At 39.1% G+C, this 22,787-nt stretch overlaps 1 protein-coding gene across 2 annotated transcripts in view; it reads right to left on the bottom strand.

Annotated features, from left to right (window-relative positions):
* Positions 1–1,254: 1,254 nt before the first annotated feature.
* Positions 1,255–22,787, bottom strand: part of pik3r2 (phosphoinositide-3-kinase, regulatory subunit 2 (beta)) — a 43,777-nt gene continuing 22,244 nt past the window's right edge. For both annotated transcript variants that reach the window (XM_077517961.1, XM_077517953.1), the window contains exons 3-16: positions 18,217–18,309; positions 14,633–14,710; positions 9,895–10,047; positions 9,248–9,458; positions 9,075–9,160; positions 8,329–8,431; positions 8,025–8,123; positions 7,700–7,880; positions 7,387–7,506; positions 6,656–6,798; positions 6,378–6,554; positions 6,226–6,297; positions 5,945–6,115; positions 1,255–3,695 (exon numbers count right to left, since the gene is read on the bottom strand). In XM_077517961.1, the coding sequence (XP_077374087.1) occupies positions 3,497–3,695; positions 5,945–6,115; positions 6,226–6,297; positions 6,378–6,554; positions 6,656–6,798; positions 7,387–7,506; positions 7,700–7,880; positions 8,025–8,123; positions 8,329–8,431; positions 9,075–9,160; positions 9,248–9,458; positions 9,895–10,047; positions 14,633–14,710; positions 18,217–18,309 (1,886 nt within the window). In that variant the 3' untranslated portion in view covers positions 1,255–3,496. The remainder of the gene's footprint in view (positions 3,696–5,944; positions 6,116–6,225; positions 6,298–6,377; positions 6,555–6,655; positions 6,799–7,386; positions 7,507–7,699; positions 7,881–8,024; positions 8,124–8,328; positions 8,432–9,074; positions 9,161–9,247; positions 9,459–9,894; positions 10,048–14,632; positions 14,711–18,216; positions 18,310–22,787) is intronic.

Here is a 22,787-nt window from a genome sequence, read left to right as displayed (position 1 = left end):
CCCAAGAACAGACAAAAAAAAAAGTGCGGTCAAAACTAAGCGTTGGTCCTAGAAACAGGATAATGGAAGATAGCAATGGCAGATCATTTGACCAAATAGATCAAATTAAGCATTTTTTTTCCATCAATTCTGCACGCGTGCAACTCTCCAAGCGACTCCACTTGGCCACGGATGTTCACATTGTCGTCTGAACCGGATCTAAACGCACACGAGACAAATCCGAACCGAAATCAAAAGAGCTTGTGCGCAAAGTGAGAGTGCACCACATTAGAGCAAGAACTTGTAACAATTCGATAATACATCTAAGATAACAAAGAGGCACAACTAAAACCAAACCGACAACCAAAGCACACGTATACGCATCTTTGCTGAGAAAGGTAAAAGCATGGCAGGCGCAGCATGTGGCTCCAACAACAACAGAGAGGAGAGGATGCGCTCATCACTATTGACGAAAGGCACTTCTCATCTTTCACTCGTTCCTTTTTTTTATTTTTATTTTTTTTAAACATTTTATATTAAGCGCTGACCTCACCTCTATGTTCAACTCTGCCAAAGAAGTGCGTGCAAAAGTACAGTACAACTGAATAGACCTGGCTAAGATGGCAGAAATGAATATTTGGGAAGTTGCTTTGGGCCAGTCCAAGTAAAAAAAAAAATATATATCAGTAAACAAAGCACAAACCAGATCACGTACTAGAATCAAGTCCGTGTTGAGTTGTTTGTGAAAGATTATAACTGAAAGTATACTTTAACTGGATCAGGGAACTCAACATCTGCTAAAACAAAAAACAAAACGTTTCATAGCCCTTCATCACACTCTTCTTACGTTCTACAGCTTAATTTGGCCACTTTTGAATCCAAAAAAATACTCGGGATTTTTCTCCTCTGCACAACCCTTCTACAAAAATACAGTTTATTCCTTTTTGGCAAAAGTATGGTAGGAGGGATTCATAATGGACATTATACAAGTGAGTATTGTGCTTTGAAAGTGAGACCTGAATTCAAACGAATATTGGAGAAGAGGTGTGAAATTGCATGGAAATGGAAAAGCAATTCTTCTCCGCGTGCAAGTGTGTTGTGCATAGTACAACCACTCATCATGCTTCAACGGACTGTGCTTCGCAAATTTATGAGAAGATTGATTTTCATAGTGTGGTACCCGAAAGAATCATTGACCAAGTACAATTCAGTTGTATTTTAACTTTAAGTTTAAAAAAAAAAAAAAAAAAAAAAAAAAAAAAAAAAAAAAAAAACTTTTATTTACAATACCTTCTATGCAGCCCCACTAATCTAAACACAACATTCTGATTAATATTAAATTTGTGGAATATGAATTATGCACCAAAACCTACTTGTTTGTAGCCATCTTAGGGGGTGGCCATTTTGTCACTTGCTGTCGACTGACAATGACATCACAAGTTGCTCAGGGATCAGGTAACTACCAATCCCGGCTCACCTGTTTTCTGAAGCTGAGCTGTGATTGGTCGTTAGCCGAGCCCTGAGCAACTGTGACGTCGACAGCAAATGGCAAAATGGACGCCCCCTGAGATGGATAAAAATGGGCGGATCTCACTCCTCAACTTGAATATTCATCAGAATTTCATGTTTCGACTAGTGGGGGAACATACAACATATTGTAAAATAAAATGTTTATATTTATTTAGCTACAAATTTAATTTAACTTTTCTGTGCAATAAATTCTAATTGAATAATTATTTAATTTATATTTAAGCAAAATGTCACCAAACAAAATGTTACAATGGCTTTCAATAATTAATATTCAATATACTTTCTGGAAATAAATCTTCTCGTACTTGATGTAAAATTTGAGAAACACTAGTCCCGTGAATTTGTAAAGCACTATTTACGCACGACAAGTGAAACACGAACATGAAGGACTCAATCTCAAACAGAAAAAAAATACGTTTCTCGTTTTTGCTACATGAAAAAAAAAAAAAAAAAAAAAAAATCCTTCATTAGGCTCACATTAGCTGGATGCGGGAAACGGAATCTGAGCGCCACTTTGATAAGAAGAAAACAGGCTCGCATACATTTACTGCATGTATGGCTGAAATATTCTGTTATATTACTGATTCTTTTTTTTTCTGTACATTAAATGTTCTATAGCTCTGTGAGTCAAGCTTGTGATAAAACCAACAGTCCAGCGCAAGAAGGGGAAGTACCGTGAGTAAATATTATTTAAAAAAGAAAAAGAAATCTGCAAGGCCCGTGGAAAAACAGTCTAACTAGGAACAAAAGCAAATACAGTACCGAAGATACAATAATCACATAGATGCTCTGCAAGTGCCTTCTGTAGCATATAGGAAGCCGACACATACAATAAGCACTAACAGTTAAGTCAATGGCTACAGATGCTACAGTCTTGAAGAGGACCCAAAAACAAGTTGGATGCATTTTCCACTCTGTCAGTCAGAAGGGAACCCGAATCCTGAGGAACTGCATTCATCAATGTACCTGTCCATCATCTAGCGTATTGCGACGGAAACATTTCAACAGATGTACCGTGCATTTTTTATTTTTTTGTATCGCGTTATACCTCGTCAATTCAAATGGAGGCCTGCTGAGAGAGAGCAACAAGCCAAAGCGGTTGGAAATAAAAAACAGTTGACGGGAAAAAAAAAAAAAAAAAAGAAGGTATATTTTAAAGCTGCAGCTTTGTCTACTTTGACAGCCTTTCTCTCCCGCCTCTCTCCACTAGTGACACAGGCTTGTGGTCATTCAAAGCTATTACTACGGTACTTACACAAAGCGTCAAATTCAATTTGTCTTTTCTACAAGCCCCTAAAAATATCCACTCCACAAAATGTCGACCCACTGCCCTCCCCTTTTCCCCGCAGGCTCCAGTGACTACACCACCCTGGCCCGACGCCTTAAGGTGTGAAGCAAGCAGCCTGGTTTAGCCAAGCCAGTCCTTTTCACAAGATGACAACTCAGGCTTTTGTCTACGGAGAGTGTGCAGGCGGTCTGGGGATAACAGTTCGGGCCCTTGTCTATAAACAGCTATCGTGTCTTTAAGGCAAAAAAAAAAGCAAAAGAAAACAAAAAAAAATCCCATCATCCCACCTCTTCAGAATCTTCCTCTCAAAATACAGTTATTTTTGTGTGCTTATCCTTGAACGCATGTTCTTCTTGCGTACCAAGATGTGTTATTGTACATTTTCACATCGGATTTGTGTAACTTTCACTGTACAGTCACGGCTGGCTAAAGCGGCTCGCTTGTGACGGGCTAACTGTACAGTGGTGAAGTCGCGATGCTAGTTGTGAAGCCATGCTGCTAGCAAGAAGTGCTCGTAGCCGCACTGGGATCCGATGGAAAACACACCCCAGCCTCGAGCCAGAGAGTCATGCTTGTTAAGCTTATTTTGTTCGCCGCTTAAACACGAGAACGATCACCCCCGCCCACCCAACCCTAAATTTATGAGAATGAAAATTCCCCCCTATCCCTGCTTGTGTCCCTTGTCTGCTGGTGGTGAATTCATCTGGGGTGCTGGTTCGAGCGGGCGAGGACCGGGTACGCGAGAGTTACATTCAGCTGGTCATTGTGTTGGATCAAGGAGACGTTTTTGTAGTGAAGCACCAAATCTTTCAGGGACGAGTAGAGATTGTACGGCTCGGCGAATCCGTAACCTGTGGCCGTCTTGTTGATGACGCAGTGCTTCGTGTCTCCGTCCACGCTGCAAAGAGAAAAAAAAAAAGGTCAGACAAGGCCAACTCCCAAGCAGTGATGGGTCTTGAAAATAATTTCTAAATCAAAACTCCAGTTTCCAAAAACAAAAAATGGTCTCCAAAAGAACCAGTTTTCGATTTTGATCCCTAAACGCAAGCTAGAGAATTCACTATATGAAGGATGGGCAAAAGGCCACATATGTTCCTCTAAATTCTTTCATCCAGCCCACAAAGCATTTAAATTACCGTATCAAAAGTTCTTTGAAATCCGTTCCATTAATTTAGGTGTGTTTTCCCACTACAATTGGTTAATCAATATTTCGATTTCTTAAAATAATCGCCCAAGTAATTTCTTTTTCAGGAAACACAAAATTGAACCATTTGCATCATGAGGAGATAATTAGGCAAAAAAATGTTAAAAAAAAAAAAAAAGGACAATTATTTTAAGACGGTGACAATTTACTTATTCATTTTCTGTTAATTTATTGCGTTATATACATGTAACGGGTTAACTCATTCATTCCCAGCCAATTTCACTGAAGCAACCCCCTTCGACTTTGTTGACTGATTTTGCAAGGCCCACAGAATATTGTGTTCTATTGCTATAAAAACATGGAACCTACCAAAAGAAAGATTAGTCTCTTCTTTCATCAGGATAAAAAGCATATTTCTATCCGTTTTCGTTTTGTAGCAATTAGCATTAGGATATAGCTAAGTTTCATCATTCTTTACAAATCTGTTCCAAACAGTGGTGAAAAGAGGTTGCAACATGGCCCTGGTTGCTCTCTTATACTCTGCTGCCACCTGCTGGCCATTTTTGTAATTACTACCATGTTTTTCACCCTTTCTCTGCAATTGAGAGGCTGCATCACATACTCCTGTATGCTCTAACATAAAAAACAAAACAAAAACGAAAACAAAAACAAAAAAAAACATATCAAAATGTCTTTGGGAGCAAATATGTAAAATACAGCAAATGAGTGAATTGAAACCGTATAAGCCGCACCCGACTATAAGCAGCGGGTGTTTTAATGTTACCGTACCAGTATATAAGGGTTCCCGCTCCAGCAGCGGGGACTGTCAGGACAGAGATGACTGTTTGGGAACACAAAGCGTCCCACTTATTAACATCTGAACAGCATGCGTGAGGTGCACAAATAATACAGCGTACGTCCTGCAGTCAAAGTAGGAGTACGCTCCTCTTCCTCTTCGTCAGTGTCAGAATCGAACTGGTCGATTGCCTTTAACTTAAACGCAGCATCTTATGAACTTCGAGGGCACAAACTGTCTCGCTCTGGTTCTGTCTCTCCTACTGTATTTGGGCTCACTTGGTTGGTTTGCTCTGCCTGGCGCTCTTGTGCTTCCTTTATAGTGCACCCCCTGGTGGATCAGGCACACCGCTGCATTAGCGGCAGGGTCGAATGCAAGTGAAATATGTAGCGGCTCTTTGAAACAATTGGGACAAAAATATCTTTACAATAGCCTTTTATTTGACTATTTATGACTGAAACATCTTCTAATTAGTAGAGTAACACCTTAGCTGTTCACAATGGGCACTCCTGCACGCTTGTAGCCTGTAGTTTTCAGACTGGACTCGGGTTCGAATTTCCCGCCCTCTGCGGATGTGACGTCATGTGCGCGTTGTGTACGTGAAAGAAGGGTGTGTGCAGTTTCATTCTTCGTCAACAGGTGGCACTAGCGATTCAAAATTCATTTTCTGCATTCAGTAGCTTTAGGACACGAAAAATATTGTTGATGTTGTTGTTTTTTATTTTGGTTGTGAAAGTTCATGTGTATTTTTCATTGGCTGTAATATCTGCAACGTTGCGGCACTGCTCAAATTTTGAAAAGTGCTTGCCGAACCCTGTTTTGGCTGCGTCACGCCTGATTAACAGGGGTGCACAAAAGTGGTGCACCGGTGCGCATGAGCCGAGCAAATTGAATAGTGTGCTCCAGTTCTGCCATCGCGGTTTTGCACACTACAATAATGCAACTCAGTCAGTCGGTCAGCTTGACTGCGGTCAGGCTATGCAGCATCGATTCAAAGTCAAGTCAGCCGCCACTATTGGCTCCAGTAAGGTATCTATATCCATGTACAATTTTACTTGTTGCGCTTTTATTTTGAAGTTGACCGGCGAGCTAGCAAAAATTATATAAATTTGTGACTAGTCAACGACTCAGTCGAAAGAAGCTTTTTTTTACTGCATGCGACCAAATGAAAACTCAGACTGTATTTGAACAAGCAGATGCAACTTACACAACAGAGCAGGCGTACGAGCCCTTCTGTGATTGGCTCTCGCGGATGAGGAAGGTTCCGTCACATTTGCCTCGCAGCAATTCCTCGGCCTGGGTGCGCTTGATGTCGCCCACATACCAGGTGCACTCATCGTGATGGGGCGAGCCCTCGTCGTCCTCCAGCGAGTACGAGCTGGGAACACAGGCGTCATGTTTACATCTTTCCGCTGATCTTTGCTCAATCGTGGGTAAATTGCTGCAGTATTCATCGCTCGTTCCCGAGCACGGTGTCAACACACTTACTCATCAGCATCGTTCTTGATGCCGAGCCATTCGTGAATCTTTTTCTGCCTGGTGCCCTTCTGTGTCAGCCATCTGGAAACAGATGAGTTGAATTCTACTAAATGAGTTCACATTTGGGCGACGATGAAGAAAAACCAACGAGATCGCCTTACATCAAGTATTGGTCTCGGATTTTGCGGAGCTGCATGAGATCCGGCTTGAGGCTGTTCATCTTCTTATCGATTTCTCTGTTGTCAGAGACCTGCTCTCTCAAGTCCTGCTCCAGCTTTCGCTTGCTGTCGTGGATCTCTTTCACGCGAGACTTCAAACGCTCCGAGTTGCTCTGGATCCTGATTAGACAGAGCAATAGAAATGATGTCAGGGACAAAACATACCACACGGCAGACACATTTTTAGTAGTGTAATAAATTGATAGGCCAAACAGACTCACTTCTGAATCTCCTTTTCATTGCCCTCGCGCTGGAAGCGCTCCAGAGACTCTTTGCTGTAGCGCTCCTGAGTCTCACATTGCTCCTCAAATATTTTGATGGTCTCGTTGAAGGCCTCAATGGCTGTGCGCTTCATCTGCAGTTCCTGTGATAGGATTGGGATTGACCAGTGACCATTGATTAGATTTTTATCTGGTTAAAAGCTTCTTCAACTTTGCCACATTAAACTTCAGGTAGAACTACACTGAACAAAAATACAAATGCAACACTTTTTTTTTTCTTTGCTCCCATTTTTTTTAGCTGAACTAACACAAAAACAATGTACAAATGAAAAAAAAATTAAAGATTTTATTCAATATCTCAATACATACATAAGAACAATTTCAAAAATTTTGACATGCAATGCAGAATATGCATGTAGCTCACAACATGAAAGTAAGGTTTGTAATAGAATGCATAAATTACAAAATCTTCAGTTTAATCAAATTAACCAATGCCAAAAAAAAATGAATGCATCCCACAACAAAAACGATGACATCTGGTATTTTCTATGACCTCCATGACTGTTACGAATAGCAACTTGTCTGCTCGGCCTGGAATTAACAAATTGTCAGTCTTTTTCTCGGGGTCTACTTATTTGTGCAAAATGTACTTGAATAAATTCAAAAACTACTTGACGACGAATCAAAGGACGTGTGCAAGACAACATCGTATTTTTCAACTTAACTCATACCTGCGAGGTGCGCGTGTACTCCTCGTATAGGGTGTCGTACTCGCGACTCTTCTCCTGGTATTGCTCATGATAGACCTTCAGCTGCTCACCAACCTCCTCTATGCTGTTCTCCTTCACCAGCTGAACCATGCAGAAACAAAAGTGTAACCATTGAGAAAAACATTACAAAACGCAGATTGAGGAGCATCTCATTTGTTTGTTTTTATGGTGCTGGTTCAACCCGGAGAGGTCACATTTGTGAAACATCCAAGAATGCACTCATAGCATTCACAATCACAAATGTCGACTTCTTTTTGTGTCCAAATGCACCAACCTGTTGGTATTTGGAAACTGGGTAGAGAAGTTTGGTGTCCAGCTTGGCATTGTACTGGGCCAAGGACTCATGTCGGTAATGGTTGATCAGCTCAACTACGGACAAGAAGGTGAGAGGCTCTGAGAAGCCATACCGGCCATCCCTGTGGTAGATCTTTATAAGTTTGTTGTTCCCTCCTCTCCTGTAGTGGGCAGAAAGAGAGAAGGAAAGAAGATGTTAACTGATGCATACTTACTTTTCGAGTTCTGGTCATTTGGTGTTTGTTTACAGTACCATATGCAATTACTGATATCAGATTTTGTACAATTCCAAACTGCTTCTTTACCTGAGGGTGAGCGTGTATTCGCCCTCCAATTTGCTTGAGGCGTCTCGGACAAGGAAGGTACCATCCGGAGTGTCTCGCAACTTCTCATTTACCTCCTCCCTGTGAATGAATAAAGCTACTTAGCAACGTTTTTCACCAAAAATAATTAACTTTTTATTAAAAACTAGAAAATATAACTTCCAAAGTCACTGGCCTTGCAAAAATTTATTTAGTGATAATGATGTGTATATTAAAATGAACAACTACATTAAAAATAAGGAAACCCATAACATGAGTCATCTGGAGTTTTAACAGTCATTCCTACCTGGATATTTCTCCCCAGTACCATTCAGCCTCACTGAGAAGGGCGCTTGTGTCTGTCATGGCTGATGCTGTCACTTTTGTCTTTGCTGGCTTTGCTGGAAGAACTGCAATCAGAAGCAAACATACAAACTATGAAAGCAATTTGAAACCAACGTTCAAAATAGGTTGACTTCAAATGCTAAACGGCTTTACAATGCCCAAGTAAACTATGATTGACATTAGGGGTGTTAAAAAAAATCGATTCGGCGATATATCGCGATACTACATCGCGCGATTCTCGAATTGATTCAATAATCGGCAGAATCGATTATTTTATTTATTTATTTTTTTTTTTATTTTTTTTTAGGATTCACACCTTGAGCATGGAAGAACGTTATATGAATGGAACATTAAGCCTTAATATTTTATTTTAATGCTGTTCAAACATGAAACAGATTACAACCTCTATAAGACTGAAATTTCAGATAAATAAATAATACATTTTCATATAAATCTTACACTCTACAAGCTTACTGATTAGTATTTTCTAAATTTGAATGAAAAAAATCGCAACAATCGACTTATAAATTCGTATCGGGATTAATCGGTATCGAATCGAATCGTGACCTGTGAATCGTGATACGAATCGAATCGTCAGGTACTAGGCAATTCACACCCCTACATCGTCAGAATTAATTAAACTCTGACTAATTGATGTCCCCATCAACATTTAGAATGGTGAATTGCGAATAGACCAAAAAAAACTACCTGGTGGTGTGAGGTCTTGTTCTGCAGTTCTCTCAATCAAAAGCCGTTCCACTACAAGAGCAGGCAACTCCTCATCCATCGACAACCTGTCAAGTCAAAATTTGGCAACTGATCAATATGAAAAGAAAACACCCCAACAGCCACAATTAACAACTACTGATTGTCCAACTCACAATGGCGTGGAGGGGCCTGTCCTCATCAGGAGCGGTCCAAAGATCTTGCCCAAGGTGTGCGTATCCAAGGCGTTGCTGGCCTGAGCCTGTGTCACCTTGGCCAGGTGTGTGAGCAGGAACTGGAGGGTGAGGCGGTGATGGAGAGGGACGGCGGCAGACTTCTCGAGGACCCGGCTTACTTCTCTGTCATGGATGCCAGCGACTGCACCATCTGGTGGAGGAAGTCACGTATCAATGAAGAGGAGCCAACACAAGTTTGAATGTCTGCTAGATTGTAATCAGATGACTTGACTTGAGTCAGGCTTAAGTCACCAATTTCAGGAATTGGCACTTGGCTTAAACTTGTGAAAAACCCAACTCAACTTTGACTTGGTTTTCATTTGACCTGACTTGACTTGAACTAGATAACAAGTCTTGCCTGCTTAAAACTGAAAACTTGACTTTAGACTTGTTAAACCCAATCAATAACACTCAACTCAACTTGCTCGACATTTAGTGAGCACTTTTTTTACAACAGTAAGGAGTTTCTTGTGGGTGAAAAATTAAGACTTCGTTATGACTTATTCCCACCTCTGGCTATCAGTCATTTGCATGCAAGATCATTGTTGTATGAGTGTAAACAAAATCCAGTGGCCATTGCTTTCTACCTGCTGACTGCTGTAGGACTTGCTGCTGCTGCATGATAGCAGCTTGTAGCTGAGGATATGTACAGGCGGGGATGACAGGTGAGGGAAGGTCTCTCAGGTAGTGCAAGACACACTCCGACAAGATGCCCACATCTGTCTGAGCGATGTCACTCTCTGCATGAAAGGACCGTCAAGAATGTTAATGTACAGTATGTTATGAAGGACTTTGCATGTTATGAAAGAAAACTCGTTATTCTACCATATAAGAAAGTTGGATACATCATATGGCAAGCGCCACATATGAAACAATTTAGGCTGAAGCGATAAATTGAATAACTGACAAAGTCAAAGCAAAATTTTCCACATTGAAGTTGCTGCACACGCATGCATCACTGTACACAAATAAGATGGCACATTGGCAGTGAACTAGAAGGAAAGAGCACTTAAAAGAAGGAGAATGTTAAAAGCTTCATATTAGAGCTGTCAAACGATTAATTTTTTTAAATCAGATTAATCATGATTAATCAATTAATTAAAAGGGCTTTTTTTTAATAAAATTTTTTTGCCCGCCATATTTAAAGAGCACTCGTTATTTTTTTCCGACATTTAATCTTATGAGGACGTCTACAAAATGTTTTGATCCACTGCACGGTCTCATCCTCCTCTTTTTCCAATCAATTAATTACTTGTATAATTTAAAATGAAAAAAAAAATGACCCCAATTGTTTGACATGAACAAATATACCGAATGTCATACACAAACTTTTATTAAATGCTTTACTTTAATGCATGTAGTTGTGTTTATTGCTCAAACACAACCCGTGCTACCTTTAACGTAACCATCGGCTGTCAGCTAAAGGATCATCTGCGGTCAAAATTAAAAGTGTGATTAATCTGTATTAACACGTGATTAAAGCGATATTTTTTTGTGACTAATTAATTAGTTAAGGCTTTAAATTTGACATCATTAGTTCATATTACACTTTAAAAAGTAGCTTAAAAAAATAACATAATTTGTCAACGTGCTTCATTGGCCCGAAAAAAAGTCAACTGAAATAGCGCAGACGAAACACTATCCTTGAGATGAGCCGATTGATTTGTTATGGAGGATTTTAGAGACGTATGAAATGCTCATTCCATTTTTGTGAGAAAACTCCACAATGATGGCAGCCCCTTGTCACTTTGCTACGACAAGTTGTCAAGGACAGACACAGCCGCAGTTTTACTTTTCATCACTTTTGATTGATTGATTTATTTGTTCATTTTTCCTTTCGGACAGCATTGTGACAAACAAACATTTCAACATACAATTTTAACATATGATAACCGAAAAGAAAAAGGGCTGGCAGGAAGAAGCATAAAGCTTATAAATTCCCGCCCCCATACTAAACTAGGACGCATAAAATCAAGAGTAATAAGGATCAGCAGAGATGATAAAATTTCACACAGTTCATCAAGTCCATGAAGTTGATTATCCAGTTGATTACATTCGGAGACTTTTGATTCAGGCAAATGGATTATAGAAAGTTCAATCAGTTCATCTTCACCAGTGATTTGATCGCATGTAGTTCATGACAGAAGATTCGTTCAAATAGATTGTTGATCACTTGTTGATTAGTACCATGTGGATTATCACAGTCCAGCAGCTTTAGATAACTGGGCATAGTGAAAACCATGTGTCCGACACCTCCGTCACTCAGATCCGTCTTCATCACGATTTTGACTCATCGCGACTTTTTTCTCCAGTTCGAGCAACCTTGTGGCCATGTCTCTCCTCATTCCGTTCATGGCGAGGTTGAGTGCTGCAAGGTCGTTTTTCACCAGAGAAGTGTCATCACAGGCCTTAGTTGGGCCGGCTTGCACGCCAGTGATGGCTCTCAGGGTGGCCGCAGCCATTTCCTCTGCATTCTTCTGGCGATCAGACATTTTTCGTAAAAAAAATAAAAAAATAAAAATAAAAAATAAAAATAAATAAAAAAATAAAATAAAAAAATAAATAAAATAATAATAAAAAAAAATAATAAAAAAAAGACATTTTTCGTAGCGTACGAAACAGCCAGTAGAATCCAGTCCCAAGCCGCATCAGCATAACCACCAGCACAGCCAGCAGGTACAAATCTTCCACATCCTCCAAATCCAGATTTGTCAGACACAATGGTCTCCACTTAGCCCAGGAATCTTCAGCATATCCAGACATGTAAGTTCCACTTGGACATGAACGCTGAGTAGGTCCAGGTCTCATCGTAGAAAAGATTTTGTCAAACGCACTTAGAGACCAGCTAATTAGATCCATACTGGTTTGTCGAAAGTTTTTGGAGCAGAGTGTCCTTTTCTCAGCACTCAGCACAGATGCCGTTTTCAAATGAGTCAAGATTAAATGTCCTTGCACTTCAACAACATAGTCAGACGTGTTTACATTTCTGTGTTGCAGCTCCCTCCTTGTTTTTAACACAAGAGTTATTGCTCTCACACACAAAAATAAAACAAAAGACAGGTTAAACATTTTCTTCATTATAACTAATTAATACCAATTCTTTATATTTTTTCTTAAATCCAGATAGTGTCTGTATTCCAGTTAGTCCACAATCTAATGAATTCCATAATTTTACACCCATACAGATCGAAAATGACTTTAGTGTAGTTCTAACACATCTCTGAACAAACACAAGTTTCTCTCTCAAATCATATTTCGATTCCTTCTCCTGAAAGCATGTTTGCAAATTATAAGGGAGACAGTGTCTAGCCGCCTTATACATTATTTGAATAGTTCTATAGTTTATTAGATCATACAATTTCAATAGTTTAGCTTCAATGAACAATTTATGTGTATGTGCATTATAAGGAGCACTATGGATAATTCTTACTGCTCTTTTCTGTAATACCATCAACGGCTGCAATCGACTTTTATAAGTGTTTCCCCAAATTTCAACACAGTAAGTCAAATAAGGCAAAATCAATGCATTATAGATTATTTGGAGTGCCTTTTGACTTAATATTTTTTGAGTTCTGTAGAGGATGGATATACTTCTTGCCAGTTTTTTTTTTAACTGTGTTATGTGAGGAATCCATGTAAGCATCTCGTCAATAGTTATTCCCAACACATTGTGTTGGCTTACCCGTTCAATATTTACATTAGAAATTTGTATGCAGATATTTTCTTTAGTTCCTTTTTTACCAAATAAAATAAACTTAGTCTTGTTAAGATTAATAGACAATTTGTTGGCATTAAGCCATTGTTGTAGTTTATGTAATTCCTCATTTATTATTTGCACTAGCTTCTGTATATCCTCACCTGTACAGAAAATATTTGTATCATCAGCGAAGAGTGCCATCTTTAGCACAGTAGAAACTTTACATATATCATTTATATACAGTATAAACAATTTAGGGCCCAAAACCGAGCCCTGAGGTACACCACATAAAACTTCCATTTTATTAGAAGTACTCCCTCCTAATGTCACATACTGATATCTTTTGGTTAGATAGCTTCGTATCCAATCTAATACAGTGCCCCTAATCCCCATTCTCTCTAATTTATTCAATAATATTTTGTGATTTACAGTGTCAAACGCTTTTTTTAGATCAAGAAATATTCCAATAGTATATAATTTTCGGTCAATAGCATCTGTGATTATTTCCATAGATTCAGTCAGGGCTTGGGCCGTAGAATGTTCTTTTCTAAAACCATATTGGCTATCATCTAACAATTTATGTTTGGTTATAAATTTGTCAAGTCTATTATTAAAAAGTTTTTCTAAAATTTTTGACAACTGTGGCAAAATTGAGATAGGTCTATAGTTACTAGGGGTGTTAAAAAAAATCGATTCGGCGATATATCGCGATACTACATCGCGCGATTCTCGAATCGATTCAATAATCGGCAGAATCGATTTTATTTTTTTTTATTTATTTTTTTTTATTTATTTTTTATTTTTATTTTTTTTTATTTTTAGGATTCACACCTTGAGCATGGAAGAATGATATATGAACGGAACATTAAGCCTTAATATTTTTATTTTAATGTTGTTCAAACATGAAACAGATTACAACCTCTATAAGACTGAAATTTCAGGTAAATAAATAATACATTTTCATATAAATCTTACACTCTACAAGCTTACTGATTAGTATTTTCTAAATTTGAATGAAAAAAAATCGCAACAATCGACTTATAAATTCGTATCGGGATTGATCGGTATTGAATCGAATCGTGACCTGTGAATCGTGATACGAATCGAATCGTCAGGTACTGTACTAGGCAATTCACACCCCTAATAGTTACCATAATCATGAACATCACCAGTTTTATATATAGGAATAATTTTTGCTATTTTCATTTCATCTGGGAATATCCCAGTCTGAAATGAAAAATTACATATATAAGTTAGTGGATATAGAATTTCATTTATTAAACTTTACTGAACAAACCGTAACAAAATTAAATATGTACAACATTAATAGATGTACTGCCACAGCCGCAACTGCCGCCCAGACTGGCTATCGGTGAGCCAATTAACAGAATGAGCTCACAAAAGAAACTGTACACTCGTTTTGCAGACTCCCATGTCACTCACCAGGGCAGGCCTAACATTTTTAAAGCCAAATACTCAGATACTGTAGTGTGGAGCGTGAGGATGGTGACCCCAAGTGGATGCAGTAATATGCAAAACCAATCCATGAATTGATGGGATGACTGGTTGTAAAAATATTTGATGGATCCAGCCCTAGAAACAATTACAAATGGCCCAGATTGACTCACCTTGAATCAAACTGTGCATCGGGCTGTCTGAAATGGAGGAACTAGTAGTCATCCTGTACAGAGTTGGGGAGTCCAGACCTAGGAAAGAGCGAAAGGTTAAAGTGGAACAAAACAAACAAACAAAAATGTTAAGGTAACAAACGCTACCCTGAATTAAGAATAATCTTAGTTTAATTCTCCTTCAAGTCAGCCAAGATGAAAGAAAACATAAGCAGCAAAAAGTAGTAAAGAGAAGGAACATCCTTTGAGCAATTCAGAATGCTAACTTGCTAGTTATAAGGTGGACGAATCCATTGATAATCTATGACGAAGCAAAAGATTGTAGTTGAGAGAGTGACAACTTGTACAACAGCATGTTCATCATTTACCTGATTTATGTAAAACATTTTGCATTTATACTTCTTTTATTTAGATGTGTGCTGTTCATTTTAGTCTTGGATAAAGCGCAAATGTCCCATATAAATGAAACAGAGTTCACGGAATGTTTTTCTTGAATGAATTTTGCATGTTGGAGTAGCGTGCCCAACATTTGTGACACTTGGACGGACACACCGAGAGCAACGTCATGCATGGCTGTTTTTGTTCTTTTTTTTTTTTTTTAGACCCGCAAAAAAACAGCTGGTATTTCCCCATAAGGCCAACCAAGAGAAACATTTTATATAAGATTTTCCACATTTAATACAGGCTATTACAAGCTATCTTTTGTCCACTTTGGAAACCTGGTGTGAACTCTGGCCAACAATGCATAAAATCCTCCCGGAACATTACGTCTAGAAAGTTTGCATTGGAAAGGTAATTCCTTGAGACAAACCCGTCTCTCGGGTAGTTGAGAAAACCGCATCGCGCAAAGCAGAGTGTGTGCGTTCAATTCATATGAGGTTCTTTTCAGCGCCATTGCTACATCAAACTATGTAGTGTACATTTGTGGACAGACCTCTTGCCGCCACCCTTGATATCAATACTGAGATGTTTCCAGCATGATATTCATTTTGGCAGGTGCCTCAAAGACGAAAGGGCCTCCGAACTCTGGCCTGCCGTACAACAGTTTAACGGTAAGACTACGAAGGCGCAGGTTCTGCGTGTATAAATGTTTGATGTTATACTAACAGCATACTTGCTCAAGACATTTTTAACTTACTGTCAAAAATACCAAGGTGCTTACTAAAATTGTGTCAGTTCCCTATGTTTGTTTAGATTCTTAGAAGTCCAGTTCCTGGTAACCTGTATCGTGGCAACTGGGCTCTTCTTGTTTGTTCATGGGTTGTGGATTTTTTTTTCTTGTGTATTAAAACATTCATAAATGACTTGGGTAATTATAGTATTAGTCTAATACAGTATTTTGTTAAGCATAAAATAAGATGGCATGGATATTAAACCAAGGTTTTAAAATCAACAAGTAATCGTACCAAAGTAATGCTAGTAAGTAAAAGTAAATGCTTTTGTTATTCACTTTAATACAAAATCCAAATGAATCCAATTAGTCGATTAATCAAATGAATAATCGATAGATTTATCACTTCTAAAAATATTCAATAGTAACAGCTAGGGGTGCGAATTGCCTAGTAACTGACGATTCGATTTGTATCACGATTCACAGGTCACAATTCGATTCGATACCGATTAATCCCGGTACTAATTTATAAGTCGATTGTTGCAATTATTTTTTTTTTTACTTCAAATTTAGAAAATACTAATCGGTAAACTTGTCCAGTGTAAGATTTGTATGAAAATGTATTCTTTATTTATCTGAAACTTAAGTCTTATACAGGTTGTAATCTGTTTCATGTTTGAACAGCATTAAAATAAAATCTTAAGGTTTAAAGCAGCTCTATGTAAGATTTAAAATTTCAAATCTCTACTGCCACCTGTGGCCGAAAACAAACTGCACACTCGTACACGCTGCGCGCACTCGCACGTGCACGACCTCAATACTGAAGACTGGGCTCTTCATATCCAATGAAACTATGTTTTCAGAGGTAAGAAGTTTTATAATGTTATACAAAGCTGGCCACTTCACGGAATGAGACTCTCGATCCCCACTAAACAATTGATGTCCACGGGACGTGCAGATCATATTGCTTTAGTCGGTCGAAGTCCAGTCCTGTGCTGTACTCCAAAACGATGTGCAAATTACGTCAATTAATTGGACCTCATTCCGATGTTAATATGCAGTTACATATTGTAGTCACTCGACGGACGTCAACCTGATTCTAGTCATTATTAGTGTATGTCGCCCCCAGGCTAGCGTCATTGTGCGTTAGCCGAAAGGTTGGCTGTCATTTATGGAAATTGACGATTGTGAAAAACATATAGACCCATTCACTACTTAGTGTGATATGGCCGTGAATGTTATCGCCGTTCAGTAGTACCGTTCACATTCCGTTAGCATAATGTAGCTACAATAGGCTGTTTTCACGGAGGAAAATAAGGCAACATTTAGCCTGATTCTTCATAAAGTCATTCTGTTCTATTACATTCAACTTTGCCGCCCCTTTCACGCTAAATGTTGCCGTCCACCTCACTTTCACCCCAATAGTTACGACCGAGAAGTGATCGATCTTGAGGTTACTGCTATTTGAAAACAACACATTTTCTTCTAAATGTCAAGATACTCGCTTCTTACCTTTTGGAGTAGAAAGAAAGCCAGCTGTGAATCACTTTTCTAATCCAAGTCCGATCTCAACGCTCTCCACCGCTGAAATGTCAAACCAATGTTCACTCTCGTTCTCGGCGTCGGTCACTATCAAGTTTAGATCTTTTTTTTTCCGTGGCACTTGACATTGTTTTCATTTTTTTTTTTTTTTAAGCAGCCTTTCGCGGAGTAACAGCGGGTGTCTGGGGCAGCAAAAATCTGTACTAGTTCCGTCTTCGCGCGACAGGAAACAACTGACGATGACGCGCATGACGTCACATCCCGCAGACAGAGGGCGGGAAATTCGAAGGATTCGGACCGGACGCTTCCGAAATAATATTGGCCAGAGGCTTGTCGGAGTACCCATTGTGAACAGCGAAGATGTTGATCTACTAATTAGAATATGTTTCAGTCATAAATGGTCAAATAAAAAGGCTATTGTTAAGATATTTTTTTGGGAATTCCTACATAGAGTAGCTTTAATGTTCCATTAATATAACATTCTTCCATGCTTAAGGTGTGAACCTTAACCCTAAGTAAGATGTTTTGTTGAGTATTTTGACATTAAAACTGAGTTACTGTATATATCAGTCAAGGCACCACTGTACTGAAACTAACTGAAAGTGACCAATTACTACAATGAATGCGTTGTGCGCAAGGCAGACAGGAAGTGCTGCGGGACGTGCTCAGCGTGTCATACGAAACTTTGATGTCGAAGGTCTGTCTTTTGAGTCTTTATATGTGCAACTAGACAACAAAGGAGGTAATGTCACATCGACACATGCGATCCTGCGCGTGACTGGGCCCACTTGTCTGTACGTCTACACTTGTGCAAACGCTGGCATCGGGACACGAGGCAGATGGCGCGAGGGAGACACTCGTGCACAGACGGAAAGACAGCGATGCGGACCGGCGACTCGAGTTGGCTGCCTGACACGGATATCGGATCTACCTCTCTGCTCTATGGCTTGGATCAGGCTGACGAGGGCGGCGGGAGCCGTCTCGGGTGGGGTGAACTGCTCACTCAGGTCCGGCGCTGAAGCAGCTGAAACAACAACACAAATCACTGTTACACAATCCACCGCAGAGCCTCCAGAAAGCCACGGGGGTCCCTGTGAGATTGACAGCCAACGGGGATCATTTAGGTACTGGGCAAGCGTATACAATGTTAAAGAACACATGACTAAGCAAAGGCCAGCATATAAAAAGTAATTTTAGCCTGTTTCACAAGAAGCACACACCTGTTCACCTAAACCAGTGCTTCTCTAACTTTCTACAGCGCCAAAAAAAAAAAAAAGGAAAATACTTATCTCTCCAAGTACGCGGTTCATTAAAAACAAGCCTTTATTCCAACAGAAGTATATTTAATAATATTATTTGTAGGTACGACGTAGGGCTGTTTGACACCACTTTTTTACAGACCAGTAACTCGAGTGCTCACTGATACCTATACAAAATAGCGATGCCACTAGTACATGAAATATGACAAAATGCCACATGGCTCCCATGTAGTGAGGAAGAGGCGGAGTTTTACAAGACTTCTCAGACAGTTCAAAGGTCAAAGAGAGTTGCTCTCTGGCTATTTTCAACACTTTAAATTGGTCAAGAATGCATGAAAATATCTAGGGATGTTTGATACAAATGCAAATCTTAAACGTTTTCAATAAACATACAACAGGGAGTTGGAATTTGTTTTGACGGCAATATTTTCCTCCTTTTACTGCAAATGCATATCGGCTTCAAATATCCGTTATCGGTCTCCTTGAAACTAATAATCGGTATCGGCGCTGGAAAAACATTTTGGTTTCTCCCTACTCGAGTATAGTCACCAGTACCACGTTTTATTTTTGATACGTAAAATTTCCACACACACAAAAAACAATAACACACAATTTTAAAGAAACCCCGATGTATATATACCCCAATATAGCATTTTTCCTTAAAATTGCATGACATTAATTTAATGGCAATTTCCTATTCTTCTAAAAATTTATTCATATGTCAAAATATTACAGTTGCATATTGATTATCATGAACATACAATTACATGTGAGAGAGACACCCCATAGAAAGGGACCAAGACAGAGAAAACCAGACAACGACAAACAAACATCAACACTTCAATAACTTTGTAAACAAAACAAACAGAACAAATTTGTAGTTCTTGATTGTAAAACAGCCACAAGTTGGCGTCCGATACTGGTTATCTGCTACCATCTTGCGTATCAATACCTTGAAATAAGGTTCGTATAGGTCCAATACCAACCTGGCTTTGGTATTCGCCCATCCTTAAAAACAACAGATGATTTGGAGACATGATATTAAATCGAACATATTTGGACTAACGGCGCCAATATATATATATTTTTTTTTCTATTTGTCAATGAGACAGAATAGATTGGGTTCCACAAATTATGTGACCTCGAAAATGCATGAAAAGACCAGAAAAAATAGTCATAGGAATTGTGATGATTTGTGCTGCATACCAAACAAGTAAAATTGTTATGTAATCAGTTGCAAGTTTTTTTGTTTTTTTTTAAGTTTTTGAATTAAGCACATCTGCATTAGCATTGGATGAGAAACTGCACTAAAAAGGGCGTACAAGTAACAACTTTGCAACCGTCCGTATACTAAATCAAACATGGTTTGAGTCTAAGTGAAAAATTACAGGAGAAATGCTATCCCATTTCCCTCCCTTTCTTTTTCTCCCCTTTTCTTTTCTCCTGCCGAGCTTTCTCTTCTCCCCTCCACTTTGTCCTGCTCGTTGCTTCGCCTTCGCTCTTTGCGCGAGTGGAGCACAATAAAGGATTTAATGAAAACTCCTGAACAAGCAAAAGCCCTGTGGCGGTTTGCCAGGCGCGGCTGGGCCAGGACGTCGAGGCACGCAGAGCCTCCTATTCGGTCCCGCAGCAGAGCTGTTTGCTGGGTCGGTGAAAGTGGGGGGGGGGGTCACACCGGGAGCAAGGGAGGGCCGGGCCTGACCGGGGCTTGGCACCAGGCTTCTGTTCCTGTTAAATCGCTGCTGATTATTAATTTGGGGAGTTCAGACAAGAAGCGCTGTGTCAGCACATTCCATTCTCGCTCTCTCGCTCTGGTTCTTGTTCTCACTTTCCCTGAATGTCTCTTTCTGTCTTTTGCTCCAACATTCCTTCTCCTGCTTCTCTCCAGGACTTTTTTTTTTTATTTTACTGCCTTTTGTTCTCTTAACTTTTTATCCAACTTATTTTTTTTCCCCCTCCATTTCCTTCTCCCTCAGTTTCCATGCCTGCCAGTTAAACATGAAAACTTTGCCTGGCAGCGTCTCCAGCGCACACAGAGACAGACCTCCACCTCTTCTTTATCCCTGTCGGCCATCTGGACGGGCAGGCCCCTTCCCCCCCCTCTTCTCTCAACCCAGTAGCTCTCACTTGGATGTACTTGTGCAGTCCTGACATCACGGTTCGCTCCAAACGGCATGACATTATATCATTCCCCACAATATGCCTCTATTAGACACTGCAATTATCGAAAAACTGCGTGGGAATGCTGACAGATGGTGTCACTGAGCCGCAATGCCAAAGGAACAAAAATGAATTGAGGACTTTAACGCCAGTACAAAATGTCATCGTGTCAGCAGAAGAGGGACGTCAGCAAAATAATCTGATTGGACGTTTGGTACTTCCAAGGCACCATTCCTGACACAGGGTCCGACATTAAGCCTTTTTGGGTGGTTGTTTTGGCCTAGTCAGAATCAGTACAGGCTTCTAAAGATATAGCCTAATTAGCATTTGTAAGACGGTGAGAGCTCAGTGCTATTTTCATAGTAAGAGCTATCGAATCTTTAACATGAAATTCTGCACATTTGTAAAATTACAAAATACAACTTGAGCCCAGTCTCCACAAATATATGCATTATTATAAATTTATTACTGCTAAATTTTGATGTAGATGTGTCTGCTGCATTGCGACTGGAATTCCCTCAGTACAGGCTTACCAAGTAAGTCATTAATCGCATGTTAAAAAATTTAGGGGCGTTAAAGGAACTTTAAATGAACTCACTAATTTTGACAGCCCTAGATATAATATGTGATTATTTCATATTTAATGTTTTTATATTCTACAGTTGTATTCATGGCTATGACTGTGGACTAAACTCACAAAAGTCAAGGCAATGCCATTGCACAAATTAATATGAATGCTACAAAGAATAAATCAATTAAAAATGATTCAAATACATTTACTTAATGCTAACAATCCAACAGTACACAATAAAAATGTATATAGATTTTTTTTTCTTTTTTTAAATAAAGACAGGGCTCCCAAATCTTTTAGTGCAACCGAAAGTTTTCATGTTAAGATGCTGATGGACCATCATAGAAGCAACTAAAAACAAATGAATACAAATATCACTTTTGCTACACTTCAACGAGCCAAACTGTAAGCCATATTCCGATATGTGTTACAACAATAACGACACAATGCCGTAAAGTGACTTGCTGTGCATTGTCCTAAACTTTTCTGATTAACCAAGTTTACATTAGCACACATTTGCTGTTCGTGTATTAATAGACATAGGCCTACTGTAATAATCTGACGACGAAGCATCGCTGCCCTTGTTGTTCTATTCCTGTGTACCGCCGCCGCTAGTATGAATCTATGATATTAAGGCAAGCGGTGACTGGCTAGCTTTGGCTAACAAAGCTAGCGACATAAGGCTATTGATGACCCTTTATCCAATAATAATAATAATAATAATAATAATAATAATAATAATAATAATAATAATAATAATAATAATAATAATAATATAATAATAATACGGTCTGACATTTAAAACAAAAAACTACACGTTTAGGTCATTTTCAGCGGCACCCAGTCCACCACCGTCTGAAGGTACGATTATTTTGTTGAAATTAAAACATGTTATTATTTCAAATTGACAGGGTAGAAAAAGGAACAAATAAATGATTGATAATGATTTGGTTATATGTTTGCGTGTAAAATGTCGGAAAATAGGCAAAAATTAGGGATGCACTATAATATCGGTGGCCAATAATTATCAGCAATTATTGACCAATTTGACATCATACAGATGAACCAGATAATAAAGAAATTCACTGATAATAATAGACATGCCATATTGGTCCATCTGTTGTGTTTGTGGCTCACGTTGTGCCCATCTCCTCAACCCCTCCCCTCTCTTATGGTAGTGTCATGGCGACGTTGCAGTGCCAGTGTGGGCTTTCTTTTATTGTGTCACCCTCGCAGTTTTTTTGTTGCATTTGTAAAACATGACTGTTTTGTTTTGGCAACCTCAAAATGTTTTATACTTGAAAGATATTTTTCTGTAATTGAAGATATGCTTCTTTGTGTGTGTAGAACAAAATGCATTAGTTTGTGAATGATGTTTTGTGGGCGTAAATCATGTTTTGTATGCGTAGAACACGTTTTGTGTGCAAAGTTCACGTTTTGTGTGCTTACATCACGTTTTGTGTGCGTAGATCATGTTTTGTGTGTTTACGAGGCGTTAGCATGATTTTAACT

The sequence above is a fragment of the Festucalex cinctus genome, chromosome 1 (assembly GCF_051991245.1).
Source record: "Festucalex cinctus isolate MCC-2025b chromosome 1, RoL_Fcin_1.0, whole genome shotgun sequence".
Lineage (NCBI taxonomy): Eukaryota > Metazoa > Chordata > Actinopteri > Syngnathiformes > Syngnathidae > Festucalex > Festucalex cinctus.
This window is presented reverse-complemented; position numbering and strand designations above follow the sequence as displayed.